Source organism: Bos taurus, chromosome 28, assembly GCF_002263795.3.
Source record: "Bos taurus isolate L1 Dominette 01449 registration number 42190680 breed Hereford chromosome 28, ARS-UCD2.0, whole genome shotgun sequence".
In the NCBI taxonomy this organism is placed as follows: domain Eukaryota; kingdom Metazoa; phylum Chordata; class Mammalia; order Artiodactyla; family Bovidae; genus Bos; species Bos taurus.
In genome coordinates this window covers 13775914-13797085 of record NC_037355.1, presented here as the reverse complement: position 1 = coordinate 13797085, position 21172 = coordinate 13775914, and the positions used below count along the sequence as shown (strand labels likewise).

The following is a 21172-nucleotide window of genomic DNA, read 5'->3' as shown; positions in this document are numbered from 1 at the left end:
TAATTCCTACTCAGGATTTGGCGGGGGTTCTCGCCTATGTACCAGTCACGGTGACTTTCCTCTGGCCCTCAAAAAAGCAAAAGGCCAAAGTTCCTTCTACCAGGAAAGATGTTTGCGCGACTGGCCCCTCTCCACTTTGACCTTTGAGGATTCATCTCAGATATTATGTCACTTCATGACTTGACCATATCACCCATCGCTAACCAGGCACTCGCGCCGCTGCAGCACACTCATTTTACTTTTTTCATGATATCTATCCGACTCCTAATGGCATAGCCGTCCACGCCCATAGCACCCTGCTAGGGCTCCCCTACTCACCTTGGACAGTGAATGGCTCCAATTTCAGCCAGGTATTCCGAGTTCCACTCAGGTTCTTGGAGTAATGGCTGTAGCTCTGGGCCAGCCTTCGAACCATCCTCTCACCCTGCTTATATATCCTGATCAAGGGCCCTAAACAGATCTATGACCCTCATTTTTAGACCTCACGACCTGGGAGGACTGAAGACCAGAAGGCAGGCTCCTCAGCCTCTAGAATCTCTTGTGCTGGCCTCCTAACCCCAGCCCACAGGTCTTGGACACAGTATACTTTCCAGAGGATCTGGTACCAACACCCTGGAAATGGATGGAAGGTTTGGAGCAGGACACCAGTAGAGGTGGGGCTTCCCAGGTGGTTCAGTGCCTGCCAAAGCAAAAGCCACAAGAGACTTGGGTTGGATCACTGGGTTGGCAAGATCCCCAGGAGGAGGAAATGGTAACCCACTCCAGATATTCTTGCCCGAAAAATCCCTTGGACAGAGGAGCCTGGCGGGCTACAGTCCACTTCAGACACAATAGCATATGCTCCACGCTGCCAGTAGAGGTGGCTTGAAGCAACATTAAGGCAGGTGGCTGCCCCGTCAGCCCAGATTCAGACCCAGGTTGTGAGCCACTGCCTGGCAGGGACAGGGCAGACCACTGCTGCCCTGACCTGTCTCCACCCCAGGGTCTCTGCCAGGAGCAGGGGCTGGGCAGGGTAGGCCTCAGCTCCTTCCACCTTAGGGTATGGAGGTCGGCAAGAGGGGTGAGGCTCCAGACGAACAGGCTGCCAAGTGGAAGAGCCATTTCCACAGACCTATGCCATGCATGCTGGGGCCTCTCAATGAGGTATTCCAGGAATGGACTTAGGACATCCTGAGACCCAGAGTGGCATGTATGGTTTTGGGTTCTGAAATGCACTCTGCAGGGCTGCTTGGGATGTTGCTCATAGTAGGGTCTCACAGGACATTACCCGGAGTAAGAGGAAGGGTCCATGGATTGCTCTAAGGGTTACAATAGTTTTACTGGGCTGAGTCTGTGAAGGAAGAACTGCATTTCCTGGATTGTGTGAACACTCACTGGGTGAGCTGGGGTCTTAGCAGAGGGCAAACCACTGAGGATCATTCTGGGTTACAGGAAGTCATGGGGATCTGGGTCACAGGGACTTCAAGGTCTTCAGGAAAGGTGTGGAAATTGTAATGTTCTTTGATATAATGTTGAGGTGTCTTGTGTGGTGCATGGATGAGGCAGGAGATCAATTATCAATTATCAGGAGGCCCTCAAAGGGAGGGGGGTGCTGGGAATGGGCTTCAGGACAAACATGCGGCCACAAGGTGCATCAGCCATCCATGGGACATCCCCCGCCCCACCCCGGCTGAGGAGCCTGGACTTTCCTGAGCAAGACTTTATCGTCTCGTCCCAAACTACCCATCCCCAACCAGACCCACAGAAGGTCATAAGTCCATCAGAGGGGGAGATAAATTTAATTTAGAAATAATCTCTGGACAGCCTTTTGATCAGAAGAGAGCCTCAGGGCCCACCAACAGAGAGAAAAGCCATCCTGAGGGGTAAGGCCCCCAAGGGGAAGGGGACAGCATGGGAGCCAGTGCAGGGAGGGTCATGAAACCAATCCTGTGCTCAGCAGGTACTGGCAGAGCCTGTGGAGAGAATGTGGGGTCAGGTCCTCACAAACTCCATATACACATCCTCAGCCTCAGGCATCCCCAAGGCTGACTGGTTCAGGACAGTCCTGCCTTAACACACAGCACAACATGTATTAATCCTCAAATTATACGGCTCTACTGCCTGAGTGCCAGGAAGGCTCTCAAGTCCATCTCACCTGGAGTGAGGAGTGGTACAGCTTTCTCAGGTAAGGAGCTGCGAAAGGAACATACCAGATTAGCATCCTCGAACTTTCTGTCCTTTTCCCCCACCAAGATTCCTGGTACCAATTTAAACAGTACAAAGGGTCAGAGGTTTCTCTGACAGAGGCCCCCTCAGGGTTGATTATCTGTGAATAACAAATTCTACTGCAAACCCAGGGACAGCCAGGACTCCGTCCTCCTTTTCCAAATTGTAGGACATTATGCCCAAATTGCTCTGCTCAGCTCAAAGGACACACAATAGGAGTCTCACCCGTGCTTCTGCTTGTTCTTGCATTTGCATTTGCCACCTGTGAAGGAAGACACAGCCAGTGCAAAGAGCCCGGAAAGCCTGGGCCACCCTCCTCCCATCCGCTCCCCGCCTCCACCCGACCCTGCTAGTCCCACTGCTCACTCAGGGCAAACAAGAGTCCAGCGATGCACATGAGGCCCGCACAGATCATCCCGCCCAGCTGCAGGCCTTCCCAGTCTAAAGGAATGGAGAGTGGGCTAGCATCAGCCTGGCTCCACCCCACTCATTCAACAGATAGTTATGCGCACCTGCTTATACAGACGCACTTACATTCCAGGCAACAAGCAGGACAAACTCATAAATACATCATGTTATATCTGGTGGGAACAAGTACTAGGAAGAAAAATCAAGCAGAAATGCACAGAAAAAGAAGAGGCTTTGAAGAATGATCAAGGAAGGCTTTGCTGAAAGGTGACATTTGAGCTGAGACCCAGGGAAGATGAGGGTGTGTGGGGGACAGTGGCAGGCAGAAGGAGAGGACACCTCCTTGCAGGGGTTGTAGGGCAGCAAGGAGCTGGTCCTGGGGAAGGCAAGAGAAGAGAGAGTGAATGGAAGAAAGGAGATCAGCCAGCTGCCTCCAGCCACTTTCCCAGGAGTCTTCCTAAACATTCTGCAGGCCCCTTACCTCCTTGCTGGTGGGAAGTTCTCCCAAAGACGACGTTACATGTTGGCCTGTCGTTCTTTTGATCCACCATGCTGATTCTTTAATTCCCAGTCTCATCCTCATTCTGCCCCTCCTTGCCCACTCCCTCAAGCCCCCGTCTGTCTACACTGGGCTCCACATCACCCCTTACCAACTCTAGCAAAGGGGTCTAGCATAGGCAAGGGTAGGGGTCAGGGGCAAGGGACATCAGCTCTTACCATAGTAGAAGGGACTGTCTTTATCTGCAGGAAAGGAAAAAAAAATTAACAGCCGGAACCAGGAGGCAAGATGTGGGGTCTTAGAGAGAAAACTTGGGGGCAGGGCCAGCAGAGCAGTTTAGGGCCTCACTCACCAATCACGTCATTGGCTTCCAAGACAGGCAGTCCTGGGTGAGAGAAGCAGAGGGACTGTGTGTTAATTCATGATACTGGTCTCAAAATGAATCAGCAGGCAGGACATCAGCCCAGAGGCAAAAGATCAACCAGCCCTGCTTGGGGCACCAGAGTGGGGGGTGGAGGGGGACCCTGAGGTCACTGGTTCCCCTCCTCATACCTTTTCAACCCAAACAGACCTAGGATTTTGTCTCCTATTTTCTGGCCTTTGTGCCCCGCTCCCCCATTCCAGCCCGTCCTGCTATTTCTCAGGCTTCTTGTTATTCTTTCTTATATTCAAAATGGGATGGTGTGTTGGTATCTTTACCCTCTCCTGAAAAGCTTCCTACCCAGATCCTGGCTAATGGTCTGCCTCCTAAAGAAGCTGGGAACACTGGTCTCTTCTTGCTAACAGGTGATTACAGTTTCCCAAAATTCCATGATTCAGGATAATGTTGGGAACATCTACCTCACTGTAATCAGGTTGGCCAAAAAGTTCGTTCGGGTTATAAGATCTACGGAAAATCCAAACAAACCTTTTGGCCAACTCAACACTTCCTTTATGTTTATCTTTAAGTTAGCAGTCTAAATGAAAACCCATTTATTTAACATCAGGCGCTCTTTATGAGATGCTGTCCTGGTTTTCACAGCCTTGGTAGGTGAGTGAGTGGCAGCAGGGTCACCTCTGGGAGGACTCACCGGCCAACAGGAGGAGAAGGGCCCGGGTCACTCCCTCCATGACACAGCGGCACGCAGGACTGGTCTGCAGGAGAAGAGGGCAGGCTGGGGTCAGACAGTCCCGACCAGCTCCACACCCACAGAGGCCAGTGGCACAAATCTCAGGGCTGCTTGTGGGGTAGACATGAGAAAGTTACTAATTTCTGTGTCCTTTCTAGAGTTAATAATAGTAGTACCTCTAATACTTACAGCGATGCCTGCACATATTGGGTTGCCCAAGAAATTTGTTCAGGTTTTTCTGTATCAGCTGATGGAAAAACTCGAACAAACTTTCTGGCCAACCCAATAGTAAGCGCCATATGAGGTTCTGTTAAAATCTGGTAATCAGATGCCTGACACACCTTCAGGAGGAGGGCTACTGCTCTAAATCAGGCTTTGGTGCCTGCCTTCCTGACCCCCAGCTCAAAGGACTTGAGGTATTGTTTTCAAAGATCTGGGCCTGGGGCACTACCAGGCTGAAGTCCAAGACAGCCTCCAGCTAGGGCATGCCCAGACTTCCCAGGGAGTGCAGTGGTAAAGAACCCTCCTGCCAATGCAGAAGATGTGGATTTGATCCCTTGGTTGGGAAGATCTCCTGGAGAAGGAAATGGCAATCCACTCCAGTATTCTTGCCTGGGAAATCCCATGGACTGAGGAACCTGGGAAGCTACAGTCCATGTGGTCGCAAAGAGTCAGACACGACTGAGTGCGCACACACAGGGCAAGCCCAGAACTCCTCTGAGTGAGCAGTGGGACAGGGTAAGTGGAAGAGTTGGGGGCAGATGCTGGGTGCAGGCAAATGCCTCCCACTCCAGCCCCGGCCAAGGACCATGCTCCAGGTAGCCTCGAATTCCACTCTCAGAGTACAGACTGCTGTTAGCAGAAAAGTGCCTGGTGGCTGGGACATGGCCCATTCTTTCTCCTTAGGGTGGGAACTATTTCTGTCTTCATTTATTAGTCCCTAGGGTGGCTGTGTCCTTGAGATAAGACGCTCCCAGCTTTCTGCCTATTATTAGCCTCAGGCAGGCATAGGGATTGTCAGTGTTCCAAATTGCAACCCCAGTTATTACATGTTGGGCCCAGCTAGCCGGAGAATTCCTCTCTCAGCACTTAATAGCTGTGTGAGTCAGCTAGGTTACTTAACCTGTCTGTGCTTCAGTGCCCCATAAAAATGAGGATAATAAGAACAGCCTCCTAAGGTTGTGTTTGAATTGAATGAGTTACTATATGTTGAGCCTAAGAATAGTGCCAAGCACATAATAAGTACTGAAACATGTTACAGTAAGTAAATACACAAGTACATGGATCCTTTTGCAGTAGGAAGTCAGAACTATTAAGCTGCTCCTTCAGAACATGGGGGTCTTTTGGCTTTGAGCAATTTGTAAACCGGGCCCTCCATTGGCCTCTGTTTCTCCCTGCCCCTTCTATCACCCTGGAACTCCTGGATCATGAGGGGCGCAACTCCCCATTATTCTTTAGCCAAAGACTGCTTCCTGTTTCCTCCAGCCCCCAGTCCACCTTCCGCATGATGGTGCTCACAGGGCAGGCAGCTTCCAGTCCTCCAAACCCCCAAACACATCTGTTACTGGGAATACTTAGGCAGGTACCATACCCTTCCTCAGACTGGTACCCCAGACCACCGCTCCACCTCTACCCCTCTGCCTAGGAGTCCTGAAGTCCTAGCAGAAACCTGCTCACCTGAGAGGCTTCTCCTGAGCTCACCCGAGAGCCGGCTGGGTGCAGAGAGCTGGTTTGAGGAGGCTTCTAGGGCTGCGTCCAGCCCAGGTGGGTTCCGGTTTTTTAAGCCCGCGGCCCCGCCTGCCCAGGGCAACAATACTATCAGGCAGAAGGAACTGGTCAGATTCCTTGAGAATCTGGAAGGATTCCTGCAGCTCCCTCTCCCCAGTGTGCTCTTAAAGGAGACTGCCACACCCGGCGGACAGTGGAGTGAGAGACCTAGGCCCGCTCAGAGTCTAAGGCAATGGTGGGGAGCGGGCTGGGCCCCAGACCCTTCTCATGAGGAGAAGGTGGGCTTTCTGCTTCTTTAGTTCACCTGGACCCTAAAAGAGAGGTCCAGAAAGGTGCTGGAGGGAACCAGGATGTTTCTGGGTACTTATACCAAAAGTAGGGGTTCCAGGACTTCTGTAGGGGAGTGTCCCAGAAACATGGTGTCAACGAGAGTCAGGGTCTGGCCTTGAGGCTCCATTTGCTCAGTGGTCTCATTGCTTTTCCTTGGACTGGTTTCATCGAGGTGAAGAAATGGGGCTGATGGGCACCCCTTAAGATGGCCCACCCTCTGACCAGCCCTGAGAACCACTTAGCTGTGGGTGGAGGCAGGCAGAAGCTGGAATCAGAACCACCCCCCAGGTCCTCAGTTCCTGCCTACTGCCTGGGGGCAGGGGTGTAAGATAGGGTGGTGGGGCCAGGTAGGGGGCAGGAGGAGGACCACCAGCCCCAATATGAGGAATGGGCCACCTCCCTCTGTGGACCCTATGCCTGGCCAAATTCTCTTCCTGTCCCTCACCCCCCACGTGCCTTCTACCTGTGCTCTTGACCTTGGATGACTCCAGGCCTATCTATTATCCTGTCCCCCCTCCCTAATTCCTCTCTCTTCACCCTCTTCTCCAATGCATGGTGACCAACTGAAACAGGACTGTTGCCTCCCTATTCCCTCCCAATGCCCAGTCATGGATACTGATAGATTTTGATTGAATTGTTGAGTCATTGAGGACAGGAAGCCATCAGTGGATCACAGTGCTAAGGGTCAGAGGGCAGGAGAGAGCCCTGAAAGACAGGGATGGGAAGGATTCCGAGAGGATCTTCCTAGTGCAAACATGTGGCACCTCCTCATGAAAACCTTCCATGGTGCTTCCTATTCTTGATTCAGTTTGTACAGAGTTTAAATTAGGGCCTCTGGGGCCAGAAAGAGCTGGCCCCAGCTTGCCAGTAGCTCACTGAGTGATCTCAATCAGCTCCTTCATTCCAAGCCTCAGTTCCCTCTCCTCTAAACTGCAGAAACAACAGGACTTACCTGAGGTTTGGGGTGGAGATGTTGCAGGGGCAAGGGGCTGACCCATGGCTGGTCCTCAATTTGTGGAATGAATGCCTCCCAGGCCCCATGTAAGGAGAGTCTGTGAAACTCAAGATTCAGAAAAATCATTAATAGTGCATGCCTTGAAGTCAACCCCAGGCTCTGTTAGTTACTTGCTATATGCACTTGAACAACTTACCTCTTCCAGCCTGTTTGCTCATCCATGAAGTGGGAACTATGACCGAGCTGACTCTGAGTATGTGCTGTGATGATGACATCTGATTATGCTGCTCAGTTCACAGGAGCTATTTGTGTAGCTGGGAATGGCCCTTGTATACACACAGTGAGCCCTGCAGCATGAGAGAAACTGTGGTCCAGAGAAGATAAAAGTCTTGCTCAAGGTCACATTGCATGCCATGGTAGCAGAGTGGAAACTCAGCTCAAGTTTTCCCACTCCACATGTGAGAAATAAACAGCAAGAAAGCAAGCATTTGTAGGAAGAGGACTGTTTAAGTCCCAAGTGCTTGGAAAGATCTCCAGGAAGTATGAGAAAGGCCTCAGATCCACTTCTCCAGAAGGTTCTAGCACTTTTACTCCATCCTGAAGCTGCTGCCCACTTGAAGGATCCTCCATTCCCATCCCTATCACCTTTAACAGGTAGAAGGAAAACTTCACCTGTGTCAGGTGTTACTGCCACTGGTTGAAGGTAGAGGACAGGTTGAGCCCAGGACAGAACCAGGGAGAGGGAGCCCAGCTACCTGTGTGTAACTTCTGTGAGCACACAGTGAGTTACCACCTCATCTCCCGCTTTTGCCAGAGTTCAGTGTAGGTGCATTAAGACTGAGTGTTGCTTCTGTCCCCTCCGAGAGGCCCCAAAGGCTGGCCACACACTCAGTGGTGGGCAACAATGCTTTCCACACTGGAAGCAGCATAAATCAGTTCCCAAGCTAATGAATTTAGCTTCTTAGATATATTAAACTCAGTGCTTATAAGTGATCACGAAGGTGCATGTAGAAAACTTTACAAGCTTTGTATATTAAGAATTGTCCCTGGTGGTCCACTGGCTAAGATTCCAAGCTCCCAATGTAAGGGGCCCAGGTTCGATCCCTGGTTGGGGAACTAAGATCTCCCAGTTCAGTTCAGTTCAGTTCAGTCACTCAGTCATGTCCGATTCTTTGTAACCCCATGAATTGCAGCACGCCAGGCCTACCTGTCCGTCACCAACTCCCGGAGTTCACTCAGACTCATGTCCATCGAGTCAGTGATGCCATCCAGCCATCTCATCCTCTGTCGTCCCCTTCTCCTCCTGCCCCCAATCCCTCCCAGCATCAGAGTCTTTTCCAATGAGTCAACTGTTCGCATGAGGTGGCCAAAGTACTGGAGTTTCAGCTTTAGCATCACTCCTTCCAAAGAACACCCAGGGCTGATCTCCTTCAGAGTGGACTGGTTGGATCTCCTTGCAGTCCAAGGGACTCTCAAGAGTCTTCTCCAACACCACAGTTCAAAAGCATCAATTCTTCGGTGCTCAGCCTTCTTCACAGTCCAACTCTCACATCCATACATGACCACTGGAAAAACCATAGCCTTGACTAGACGGACCTTTGTTGGCAAAGTAATGTCTCTGCTTTTGAATATGCTATCTAGGTTGGTCATAACTTTCTTTCCAAGGAGTAAACATCTTTTAATTTCATGGCTGCAATCACCATCTGCAGTGATTTTGGAGCCCCCAAAAATAAAGTCTGACACTGTTTCCCCATCTATTTCCCATGAAGTGATGGGACCAGATGCCATTATCTTCGTTTTCTGAATGTTGAGCTTTAAGCCAACTTTTTCACTCTCCTCTTTCACTTTCATCAAGAAGCTTTTTAGTTCCTCTTCACTTTCTGCCATAAGGGTGGTGTCATCTGTATATCTGAGGTTATTGCTATTTCTCCCGGAAATCTTGACTCCAGCTTGTGCTTCTTCCAGTCCAGCGTTTCTCATGATGTACTCTGCATATAAGTTAAATAAGCAGGGTGACAATATACAGGCTTGATGTACTCCTTTTCCTATTTGGAACCAGTCTGTTGTTTCATGTCCAGTTCTAACTGCTGCTTCCTGACCTGCATATAGGTTTCTCAAGAGGCAGGTCAGGTGGTCTGGTATTCCCATCTCTTGAAGAATTTTCTACAGTTTATTGTGATCCACACAGTCAAAGGCTTTGGCATAGTCAATAAAGCAGAAATAGATGTTTTTCTGGAACTCTCTTGCTTTTTCCATGATCCAGCGGATGTTGGCAATTTGATCTCTGGTTCCTCTGCCTTTTCTAAAACCAGCTTGAACATCTGGAAGTTCACGGTTCACATATTGCTGAAGCCTGGCTTGGAGAATTTTGAGCATTACTTTACTAGCGTGTGAGATGAGTGCAATTGTGCGGTAGTTTGAGCATTCTTTTGCATTGCCTTTCTTTGGGATTGGAATGAAAACTGACCTTTTCCAGTCCTGTGGCCAGGTCCAAACAAATGAGACACTTTTTTTTTTTTTTTTTTATGAGGTTTGGGAGAAATTTGGAAAAGATCTACCAAACCTCATGCAAAAAAAAAAAAAAAAAGGTGCCTCATTTGTTTGTAGTATTTAGGATGAACAGTTGCTCTCTCAAGATGTGATTCCTGAGGGGCTGGAAGTCAGCTGGAAGTCAGGAAGTCATTTTCAAGGAGATCTGGCCACTTGCCCAGCTTCTTGGGCATGCATTCCTTATCAGAATTTCTGGAATCATCCATTTGGGCCTGATTTCTTATCTACCAGATGGGGAGCTTGGTGAGAGGAACTGACACCTACAGGGAAATCAAATCTCTGATGATGAAAGGTTCAGAGGAGTGGGTGATGGAGAGCCAGCCTCAGTCAGATGGATGCAGATGAGAGCCTAGAGGTATCAGAAGTCAAAAGAGAGAATGTAGCAAGATCCAGCTCTGAACTCTCCCTTCCCCTTCAGGACTTCAGTGCTGCAAATGATACAAAGGACCTTGTGTGAAACAAGGGAAGTCTGTTGCCAAGAGTGGCCACCTGAAAATCAGCACTCACACCAGGACTCTCTCTTCTACTCATGTCAATCACTGCCAAAGCTCTTCATACTCCCAACTTATACTTTTCCCCTTCCCAAAGCATTACCAGTTAGTTACTCTGTGGAGAACATAGATGCATCCTCAAAGTCATTAATTTTTCTGAAGAAAGATACTAAAACAGGAATTAGCTAAGGTTGGCCAGAGATAAAAGGGAAGTGGCTAGTATTAATGCCTGGCGCAGAGTGGAAGTGTTTTTTTCCTGCCTTCGAAGATAGACTGAATGTCACAGGCGTCAGTAGAAAGCTGAGATTGTCTATTTTGATGAATCTGGTAGAGGAGAGAAAAAACCTCATTCATGACAGAACAAGGACAAAGGAAATCTCTGAGGCTTCTCCTGGTTGTCAGAAATACTGTACTCCCACCTGGACCCCTTCTGTGCTGTCTCCCTCAGGAGACCCCTGTTCTTATTCCCGTCTCTTTAGCATCTGGGTATGTATTTAACTTCATTGGCTGATATGTTCCGCAGGTCCCTTTCTGTGTGCTCAGGATGCTGGGCTCCTTGCCCACAGACCTGGGTCTCACTTTGAGGACCGTGTGGAGGGAGGAAGCCTGACTTCGCTCGCCTGCCTACCAGTGCGAGAGCAGGAGGCGAATGGGTGTAAGACAAGGAGGTGAATGAGTGCAGGGAAAGCCATTTGAAGGGAAGCGGCAGTTTGAGGGCTTTTCCCTGGATCTAGGTCTAGGCTGACTCCTGCGCATTTGGGAGGCGGCAGGATGGGCCCGTCACGTTGCGCGATCTAAGAGCCTTCCAGACGAGGGGATACTGAAACGATGTGGGGGAGTGTCTCAAGAATGGGGATATGGAGGTCTCTGCGACAGTCAGTGACTGCCTGGCTCTCTTCGGGCAACTTCGGCCAAAAAGACGTCATTGACTTTTAGGATGTCCTTTCAAGAAGCCATCCGTACCCACTACACCTCGTGCAGGGGGCCGAGAAAAGAGCCAAGCGGAGCGGGACTATGATGACTTCCAGCCAATCGGCACCAAGGAAAGGGAGTTGAGGCGGGGCCTTGGGCAAGCCGCTTGTGAGGCGCAGGCGCGGGCCCAGGCCGTGTGGGCGGGGCTTTTCTGGCGTGGAAGCAGTCCCGCTCATCCCGGTGCGGATTGGCCCTACGTGGGTTCTCGCGAGTGGCTGTCAAGCAGCCGTCCTATTACGCATGCGCAGTTTTCCTTTCACCGCTGCGTCAGCCTGTAACGGTCGGGGTTCTGGTTGTTTCTGGGGCCTTTGTTCACCCGTTTATCCGTTTCTGCCGCGAGATGGCCGTAGTCTTCCGGACTTGGGTCCTTAGAGGCTGTGAGGGATAGCTGAGGTGAAGAGACAGAGCATCGGATGAGCTCAGGAGGCCAAGGAGGAGGGGGAAGAGCCGTGGAGGCGGACCGCAGGGAGTGAGGCCAGAAAGCCGGCAGTGGACCTTGGGAGGGAGGACTTAAAGCAGGGGAGAGATATTGTTAGATTTGCATTTGAGAAGGCCCTTCGAAGAGTGAGGATGAAAACCTGTGCGAGAGGAGAGAAGCGCAAGGGTTCCCAAAACAGATACCGGGAGATGTCATTTCTCATCGACCCTTCATTCCGCTTCTGTTAGAGCTCCTCCAGGGGTCTCTCGTCCAACTGCTGCTCATGTCTCTCAACCGTACTCCTCAGCCCTCGACCGTATTATTGAAGTACCTCCTGGACACACTGCCCAGTCAACCACTTCTGAAATAAACCTTTCCATTGTGTCACCTGCCCCATAGCCAACCCTGTCTCATTTCAGAATTCCCTGAAAAGTCACTCCTTTATCCACCTGGTCACACAGGCCACCACTGAGCACATCATAATGGGGATTATCTATTGATATGTGTCACCCCCTCAGATGATGACCTTCGTAAGGGTAAGGGAACTAGCACCCCTCACTCTGGGTGTATCCACAGTGGCAGCCTTGGTGAGTGCTTGCTACCTGGCAGGCTGCTTTCCTCATGTTAATTCATGTCATCATCGCAACCTTTCCAGAGAAGGCTCTCACCTTGTTTCAGGATGAGGAAACTAGGTGAAGAGAGATTAAGAGAAGCATGCTGGGAAGTTGCTGTATAACACAGAGACCTCAGCGCTCTGACAACCTAGAGGGGTGGGCTGGGGTCAGGGGTGGGAGAGAAGTTCACAGGGGAGGGGACGTATGTATACGTATGGCTGATTGAAGTTGTTTATGGCAGAAGCCAACACAATATTATAAAGCAATTATTTTCCAATTAAAAATAAATTTTAAAAAAATAAAAAAGAAGCATCCAACCTCACAACTGGAAATGACAGCTCCAGAACCAGTTCTTTTAACCACCACTCTCCACGTTAAACTGCATGTGATTTTATTTTGAATGTGATTTTAAAAACAGCTTTGATTTCACATACCAAACAATTCTCCCATTTAAATTGTACAATTTCAGTGTTTTTTAGATTGTATATTGGAGATATATATATGTGTGTGTGAGTGTGTGTATTTCTCTTTGGTGTGCATGCATATGTGAATTTTAGGCTGATGCCTATCTGTTTAGATATTTTGTGTCCATAAATATGTATTTTCACTAACATGCCAATTGTGGGAAAGTTGGTATTACTATATATGTACTGGGCTTCCCAGGTGTCACTAGTGGTAAAGAATCTGCTTGCCAGTGCAGGAGATGTGGGTTAGATCCCTGGACTGGGAAAATCCCCTGGAGGAGGGCATGGCAACCGCCCCAGTATTCTTGCCTGGAGAATCCCGTGGACAGAGTAGTCTGCCGAGCTATAGTCCATAGGGTCACAAAGAGTTTCAGACATGACTGAAGCAACTTAGCATGCATGTACATACATGTACTATGTGTATTGTGCTTTTTTTTAAAAAAACTGAAGTATGTACTTATTTATGTATTTATTTTTGGCCTCGCCACACAGCATGTGGGATCTTAGTTCCCCAACCAAGGATTGATCCAGTGTCCCTTGCATTGGAAAGGTAGTCTTAACCACACTGGATAACCAGGGAAGTCCCTACGATGTTTTTTAAATTTAAGGTTATAATTTGATCTTACATCTTTCAAAGTATTTTCATTCTAATATAATTACTTGATATGTATTCACTGATTCAATGTCTGTCTTGAATTTTACTACTGTTCTGGCACTTTTTCCAGGAACTGAGGGTTCCAACTGGGTAATGCAAAGCTTCTGCCTTGAACAGCTGACATGATGAGGATGAGTAGGAAAGAGAAAAAAGCTGGTATAATATTTCAAGTATTGATTGACATTGATGAGTGTGGTGAAGACACATAAAGCAGCTGAGTTATATAGTGATGGAGGAGAGAGACTGCCTTCTTAGAAGGTTAGAGTTGGCCAGTGTTCGAAATACAGGTTTAAAAATATTTGTGTTGACATAGTCGTAAATTTCCCTTGGCCCATTTCACCCTTGTTAAACTGGGCCAATGAGGTCAAATACATACCCAGATTGCAGATTAGAGCATAATTTATGAAAAGGGTCTCTTATCTAGATCAAGTTGCTCTCATTCCAAAAAATGTCTCTCCTTCAAACTTGTTTATCCACATCTTTGTATAAGTTAGTTATAATAAGATTAAGTGTCTGATAAAGAGCATTACTTACTTATTTGGCAATAATAGAATAAAAGAATGTTTTTACTGGCATTGAATGTTACTGTTGAAAAGCTGAAAACATTAGCTCAACAGACCAAAGACACTAGGCTTGGAAGGGGTTTTAACTCTGTGTTTGTTAGCATTGAATATGACTGTGAATGTCAGTAGTTTCTAGAACCTTGCCTGGAGGATAAAGAATGCATTGAATTTGTGGCCACCTGAAATCTGGATTCAAAAGCAATCAAAGCTTGACAAAGTCTTTGTTGTCTCCACTACAGTAGCTTATCTAAAAGTCCCCTAATGTTCTGCAGTTATATGTTAGGCAGTGTTACCAATAAACAAAGAGAGCTACTGTTCTGTTCTACTCCAGTCAGACGACATAACAGGATGACAAGTTCCTCCCAGAAATGTTTACCAAATTAAAATGACTACTGAAGTTGAAGATTAGTAAACAATAGGAAATCATATTTTAAAAGTTGTGTAGCACTTTTTCTTCCTGTAGAAAGTCTTGTAGTTTCATGGATAAAGTCTTTAAGTTCTTAATATACTAGTAAAATATTCATATATTAACTTCTAATGATCAACAGTGGCATTTTCCATAGTGAGGGTCTGAAGCCATCCCTGCTCCCTGGTCCGCGCTTTCATTGCACGCAGCACTTGGAGAATCAGTTTTGCCACTAGAACTGGGTGGAGTTTGCTGTATTCTACTTTTTCATCCATGGTGACTAAGACCTTCAAAGCTCCTAGGCTTGGGCAGAGTGGGGTGCACAGGATCTCAGTTTGATTTCTAAATTGGCATACCTGCCTTGGGAAACAAGAGTCATTGCTTCTGAGAACTGGAATAGTGCAAACGTGGTGCCCAGCAGCAATGCCCCACGTAAGGCCCTCAGAGCACAAACATACCAGCCCCAGAAGAGAGGCAAGGGCAGATCTTGGAAGTGGGAGCTGAAACCAGCTCAGTGCTGAAAGTTCTAGGAAAAAGAACACAAAGTATGAACATAATATGTTTGTGTGAAAGTTCATATGTATTTAGAATAACAGAACAATTGCTTTTTTTTTTTTTTTTACTGCATGGCTGTGGGATCTTATTTCTTGGACTAGGGATTGAACCTGGGCCCAGGGCAGTGAAAGCACTGAGTCTTAACCACTGGACTTCCAGGGTTAATATTGCAAAGTGTGTGCCCAATTTACAGATTAGAAATGGAAGTTTGGAAGGATTAAATGAATTCTCCAAGGCCAGACTGACTCCAAAGTCCCAAGTTTTAACTCTGTTCAGTGCCACACTTTGCAGTATTAACTGAATCCTCACGACAATGTTATAAAGTGGATCCTATTAGTATTCTGTCTTATATTTGGAGAAGTGGAAGCAAGGAGAGCCAGATGGTAAGTGGTAGGATCAGAATTAGAATCCAGGGGACTTCCCTGGCAGTCCTGTGGTTAAGACTCTGCACTTTCATTGCAGGGGGGTGCAAGTTCCACCCCTGACTGAGAAACTAAAATCCTGTGTGCTGTGTGGCGTGGCCAAAAAAGTTAAAAAGAAAGAATTAGAATCCAGAAGGTCATAATCTAGGCCTCTAGGCCACAGACAGTGGCCTCAGGGTGAGACTAGTTGGGGAAGGTGAGAAGAGAATGCAGGAGAACTGAAGTTGGAGTTGACATTTCCTACCTTCCCAAGTCCCTCCGCTGTTAACTCACCCCACATTCTCCAGGAGCTTGCTAAGTGCCAGCAAGGAGGTGGTCCTGGAACACAACACAAAAATAAGCAGACTGCATGGGGCAGATGAAGCCATGAGGTCTCCACGGTGGGTTAAAACAGATCCTGTTTTCCATCAGCCAGTCAGGGATCTTTAGCAAGCCAGGAGAGATCCCTGGACCCTCCAAATTCACAGCTGTTTATGCCTCAGCAAAACAGAGTCAGTTGGGAAGAAACCCATAGTCAGTTTTGTTTTCTCCAGGCAAAGTGCTACAGAATTTTTTTTTTTAACTTTTCAGCCCAACCACACAACTTGTGGAATCTTAGTTTCCTGACCGAGGATGGAACCTGTGCCCCCTGCAGTGGAAGCACAGATCCTTAACCACTGGACTGCCAGGGAAGTCCCTACTGGCATTTTAAAAATATTTATTTATTTATTTGGCTGTTCTGGGTCTTGGTTGTGGCATGCGGAACCTTCAGTTGTAGCATATGGGATTTAGTTCCCTGGTCCCCAGGCCCCCTGTGCTGGGAGCATGGAGTTTTAGCCACTGGACCATCAGGGAAGTCCCTACAGAGATTTTTATGTATAAGAAAATATACATTATGTATATGAAGGAGACCTGGGAAATACACTCACCAGGAGAAAGAGAAGGGCAAAGAGACAATGGCTGCCGGGTTTCTGAAGCTGTGAATCTGGACCTGCCACAGCAGAGGTGGCACCTCAGCCTGTCCCAGGGAAAGCCCTGAAATAAGCTAATTTGTACCAACGAGTCTCAGAAAGGACTAGGAATTAGAGTGCCAGGACCTTCTGAAAGGTGTATTTGGATGGGGCTGGAGGACTACCTGGAAGTCTGTGGGAACAACGGGGCTTTTCCTGTTTGGCAGGCCCTCCCACCTGCCGGCAGCCTTCTGTGAGTCCGCGTCTCCTAATGTTGCTTGGTGTTGCTTTCTGAATTTGTCTGAGACTTTCTTTCTGTCTCTCTCTCTCATCCCTCTGGGTCTCTTAAGTTGTTGGCATGTTTATTTCCATATCTTTGCTATATCCACGTATCTCTCAACGCCTCCCTGCCTTAGTTTCTCTGTGACATTACTGTCCCTCCAGGCCAGGCCCAGAAACTGCCCCCTCAGGCCAAAGCCCCACCAGGCATGAAGCCAGTGGTCAGGTCCTCATTTCACTTACCCAGGGCCTTTTCTGTGGCCTGGCCTCTGAGTCAGGCAAGAAAGGGTGTGGGATCCCAAGGTGGTTTTCATTTGGGGAGACAGGGAGGAGTCCACCCCCAATAGCCACTAGATGGCAGTCAAGGACTGCTTCAGCATTGGTTCTTCCTCTATGGGTCAATGCTCCCACTGGTACTCTTGATACAGGACTTGACAGGACTGTCCTTGGCTTGACCTGGCTGAAGTTTTTAGTGGGAAAAGCTTGTCTTCATAACATTCAGGTGCCTTAACAACTAAACTTAACTAACCATTAAGTATCTGATTATATGTTTATTGAATCACTCTATACACCTTGTTTATCAAGAAATGTGAAAAATATATTTTCCTATGTATATAGTGTCAACTTAGACATATTTATCTAACTACTGGATATGCAAATGGCTATCTTTACCAGTCTACAGAGATAAATCTGTATATTGACTATGCATGGGCCTCCCTGGTGGCACAGTGGTAAAGAATCCACCTGTCAATGCAGGAGACATAAGGGATGTGGGTTCAATCCCTGGGTTGGGAAAATCCCCTGGAGGAGGAAATAGCAACCCACTTCAGTATACTTGCCTAGGAAATACCATGGACAGAGGAGCCTGGCGGGCTAGTCCATGGGGTTGCAAAGAGTCGAACACGACTGAATGACTGAGCGTGCACATACTGTGCATATGTATACCATTTCTCCACTTAGAATTAATTTAAGCACTATTCTACATCTCTTCATTTTTAAAAATATTTATGTAACCACTATATTTGTCTAACCACATAATTTTTATTACAGTAGTCTTCATTTCTGTCCATAGGGAGATAGATGTAATACATTTCTTATATAGATGGCAGATTCTTTCTCTGTTTTATGAAATGTTTTATATACTGCATGCTTCATATCGCTGACATGTGTGTGCATTTCCAGTGCTGTTCATGAGAACCTATTCCGTCCAGGCTGTTGTTGTTGATCATTATGAACCTGCGTCTTTGAGGCCTTCAAAGCCCTGGCAGTCTAGTGGCTAAGACTCCGCACTCCCAATGCAGCCTAAATTATCATCCTATATCACATGTCTTTATTTAGCACTTATGTATGCATGTCCCCATTGTGTTCCATGTTCTTACCAAAGGTCCCTGTCCTCCCTGCCCTTCTTATGCAGGATAGACTCTTAGATGATGTGGCCTTTGGTGGCAGCAGCTCAGCAGGCCAGCGTATCATCCGCATGGCTCATGGCAGCTCCAAGGACACCACATGCAGTCGAATAACACCCCTTCCAAAGCTTACCTGTACTTCTCACTTTTCACTGCCCTATCCTTTTCTTTGGGAAGGTTTTCTCTCATGGTGGGAGGAGGAGCGGTGTCCCAAGGCAGGTTACAAAGGTCACACATCATCTGGGGGCTGTCGGAGAACATAATTCACCACTCCAAAACGTCTCTCTGGTATGTGGATTGTTTCCAGCTGAAAATAGTCAAGGACCGAAAGACTCCAGAAGAAACTTTGGCCCTGCCCTTCACCTCCCCAGTCCACGTTCAGCCTGTTCTAGCATGAACAGGAATTCAGGGTGAGGTAGACCAACAGAAATGAGAGTTCATGGGGAACAGGTCAATAACCATCTCAGGACTTTCCTGGCGGTCCAGTGGCTAAGACTCCACACTCCCAATGCAGGGAGCCTGGGTTAGATTCCTGCTTATGGAACTACATCCCACATGCTGCAACTAAAGATCCTGCGTGCCTGTATTCGCCTCACAGTTATGGGGGTCAGGAGTCCAGGTGTGCCAGGCAGGGTTCTCTGGCAGGGTCCCAGGGGCCAAGTCAAGGTGTGGGCCAGCTAGTTTCTTATCTGGAGGCTCTGAGCAGGAATATTTCTAAGCCCAGTTGAGTTATTGGCAGAATCCAGTTCTTTGGGTTTATAGGACTTGCAACGCAGGGGCAGGGAGAGGTCTTTGAGGGTAGTGGTCAGTGGAGCCCCAGAGCCCATCTCTCTCCCAGGGGCCTCAGTCCCTAAGCCCCACCCACACATAGCAGACCACCGTGGTCTCCATGGTAAACAAACCCCAGCTTTCATCTGGCTACCCTTTTCATCTCTCAAGTATAACCCAGGGAGATGGAATTGGAGGTGAGATGAGGTCTGGTGCCCAGGGCAGCAGGCACTGGGAGGACAGGGTGGGGCTAAGAGCCTAGACGGAAATGGAGGGATATGGGGAGGGGGCCTTGAGGGTCTGGGTCCCAGAGCAGAGTTTAGAGCTCAGATCAGTACACCCTGGTCCTTCACTGATGTCACTGCCTGCATCCACCTTGGCCTCCTTCCTTCTCTGGGTCTTTGATCGTTACGTTCTGCCCCCTAGTATTCCACGCCTGTCCATGGATTAATAGCCCAGGGAGAGGGACCTCCACAACCACCCTGATGATTTACACATGACTGAGCTTGGAACTGACCTTGGCACTGCCGTTCATGCTCCTACTCCATGTGTGTTAGTTGTTCAGTCGTGTCCAACTCTTCTGGACCCCGTGGACCGTAGCCTGCCAAGCCCTCCAGACTCCCCTGGCCATGGAACTTTTCAGGCAAGAATACTGGAGTGGGTTGCCATTTCTGCTGTTGGCCAATTCACTCTCCCAAGACATCTTCCTTGCCCTGACTCTCCGAGAAAACTTGGTTTCATTTTGACTAACTTGACAGAAGCAGTCAGGAGGGAACCTCTGGGCTGCCCTCCAGGGTGAACTCTTCTGCTCTTCCAAGTGACCTCATTGCCTTTCCTTGCTCAAGGACATGTTCCTCCACTTCTGCACTTCCTCTGTCCTCTGCTGAAACATTCCCATCAGTAGGAAAGCATGACCCCACTGGTCTTTCTTGACCTAGCAGATATTTCATGAAGGATAATTTCTTTCTCTTTGAAGTATTCATAGTTTTTTCCTTGGCCTCCAGCACCACTGTCCCATGGTTCTCTTACCCGACTGGCTGGTCCTTCTTGGACTCCTTTGCTGGTTGCTGCTCACCATCCTGACCTTTTAAAGTTGAAATGCCCAGGGATCAGTCTTTGGAATTCTTCTCTAAAACATCCAGTACCTGGGGGTCCTTATCCTTCCTCACTGAAAGATCATGATTTCAAATTTCTCTTTTTGGACCAAGGATAAAATCCATGTTCCCTGCATTGGCAGGCAGATTCTTATCCAGTGGGCCACCAGGGAAGTCCCACACACAGCTCTTTGCAGAGCTCATTGCCCCCTCTTCCCCTCCAGCCTCCACTAGCCTCTTCAGCATGGCCTCTCTCCCAGCTCCTGTAACAGAGTCTATTAGATACTGCCAGGCCCTCAAGCTGTGACTGGGATTCTTCTTCCCTTTCTGAAAAATGTCCTAGGCATGTCTGTTCCCATCACACCACTCCCTTTCTGTCCGCCCCCAGCCCCAGCGTTCCTGGGAGCCACTTTGTCAAGGCTGTTCCTGGCAGCGTGTGGGATTTAGTTCCTTGTTCAGTCGCCAAGTTGTGTTCGATTCTTTACAACCCCGTGAACTGCAGTACACCAGGCTTCCCTGTCTTTTCACTGTCACCCAGAGTTTGCTCACATTCATGTCCATTCAGTTGGTGATGCCAATCCAAACATCTCGTCCTGTGTTGTCGCCTTCTCCTCCTGCCCTCAATCTTTCCCAGCATGAGGGGCTTTTACAATGAGTCTGCTTTTCCTATCAGGTGGCCAAAGTATTGGAGCTTCAGCTTCAGCATCAGTCCTTCCAGTGAATATTCAGGTTCTTTGACTAGGGATTGAACCTGGGTTCCCTGCATTTAGAATGCAGAGTCTTAGCCACTGGACTACCAGGGAAGTCCCCAGTAGGAGCTATTTTTGTACCTTTGCTCAGACAGTAAAGAAACCGCCTGCAATGCACGAGCCGCAGGACACAGGGGTTCGATCCGTGGGTAAGGAAGATCCCCTGGTGGAGAGCATGGCAACCCATTCCATTATTCTTGCCTGGAGAATTCCAGGAACAGAGGAGCCCAGCAGGCTACAGTCCATGGGGTTGCAAAGAGTCGTGCATGACTGAAGTGATTAACATTAATACACTGATCAGTGGAGGCACTGAGAGCCCTGGGCCATGGCCAGGGCCACACAGCTTGATTTCAGATACACACAGCAGTAGGTGGCAGCTTGCGGCAAGCAGCATGAGCAGTAGCAGGGAGCAAGATCTTAGTTCCCAGCCTGGGAACTAAAAGCCTTTTACAACTACTAGACCACCGGACCAGTGACAAGGGCCTAGACCCCTAGTTCTTGCCTGCCTTGTCAAGAAAGAATTCAGGCAAGGAGGCAGAAAGTAAAGAGAAAAGTAAGTTTATTAGAAAAGAAAAGTATACATGCAACAATGCATGGGCAAAC

The 21172-nt window shown here is 48.3% G+C and overlaps 1 protein-coding gene across 4 annotated transcripts; it reads right to left on the bottom strand.

The window, feature by feature from the left end:
• Positions 1–1759: 1759 nt before the first annotated feature.
• Positions 1760–16032, bottom strand: FXYD4 (FXYD domain containing ion transport regulator 4). Of its 4 annotated transcripts, XM_059882663.1 has the most exons (9): positions 7431–7461; positions 7232–7331; positions 4183–4246; positions 3465–3497; positions 3331–3354; positions 2572–2646; positions 2431–2467; positions 2135–2172; positions 1760–1952 (listed from the first exon to the last, which is right to left on the bottom strand). In XM_059882663.1, the coding sequence occupies exons 1-9, from the start codon at positions 7454–7456 to the stop codon at positions 1933–1935; spliced, it is 417 nt and encodes a 138-aa protein (XP_059738646.1). In that variant the 5' UTR covers positions 7457–7461; the 3' UTR covers positions 1760–1932. The 4 variants fall into 4 exon arrangements, 2 of the variants coding, with proteins under 2 accessions (XP_059738646.1, XP_059738645.1); XM_059882662.1 differs by having other exon boundaries at positions 7232–7461; XR_009493243.1 differs by lacking the exons at positions 1760–1952; positions 2135–2172; positions 2431–2467; ... (1 more) ...; positions 3331–3354; positions 3465–3497 and adding an exon at positions 5899–6018 and having other exon boundaries at positions 4244–4328; positions 7232–7339; positions 7431–16032.
• Between the last annotated feature and the right edge of the window lie 5140 nt (positions 16033–21172).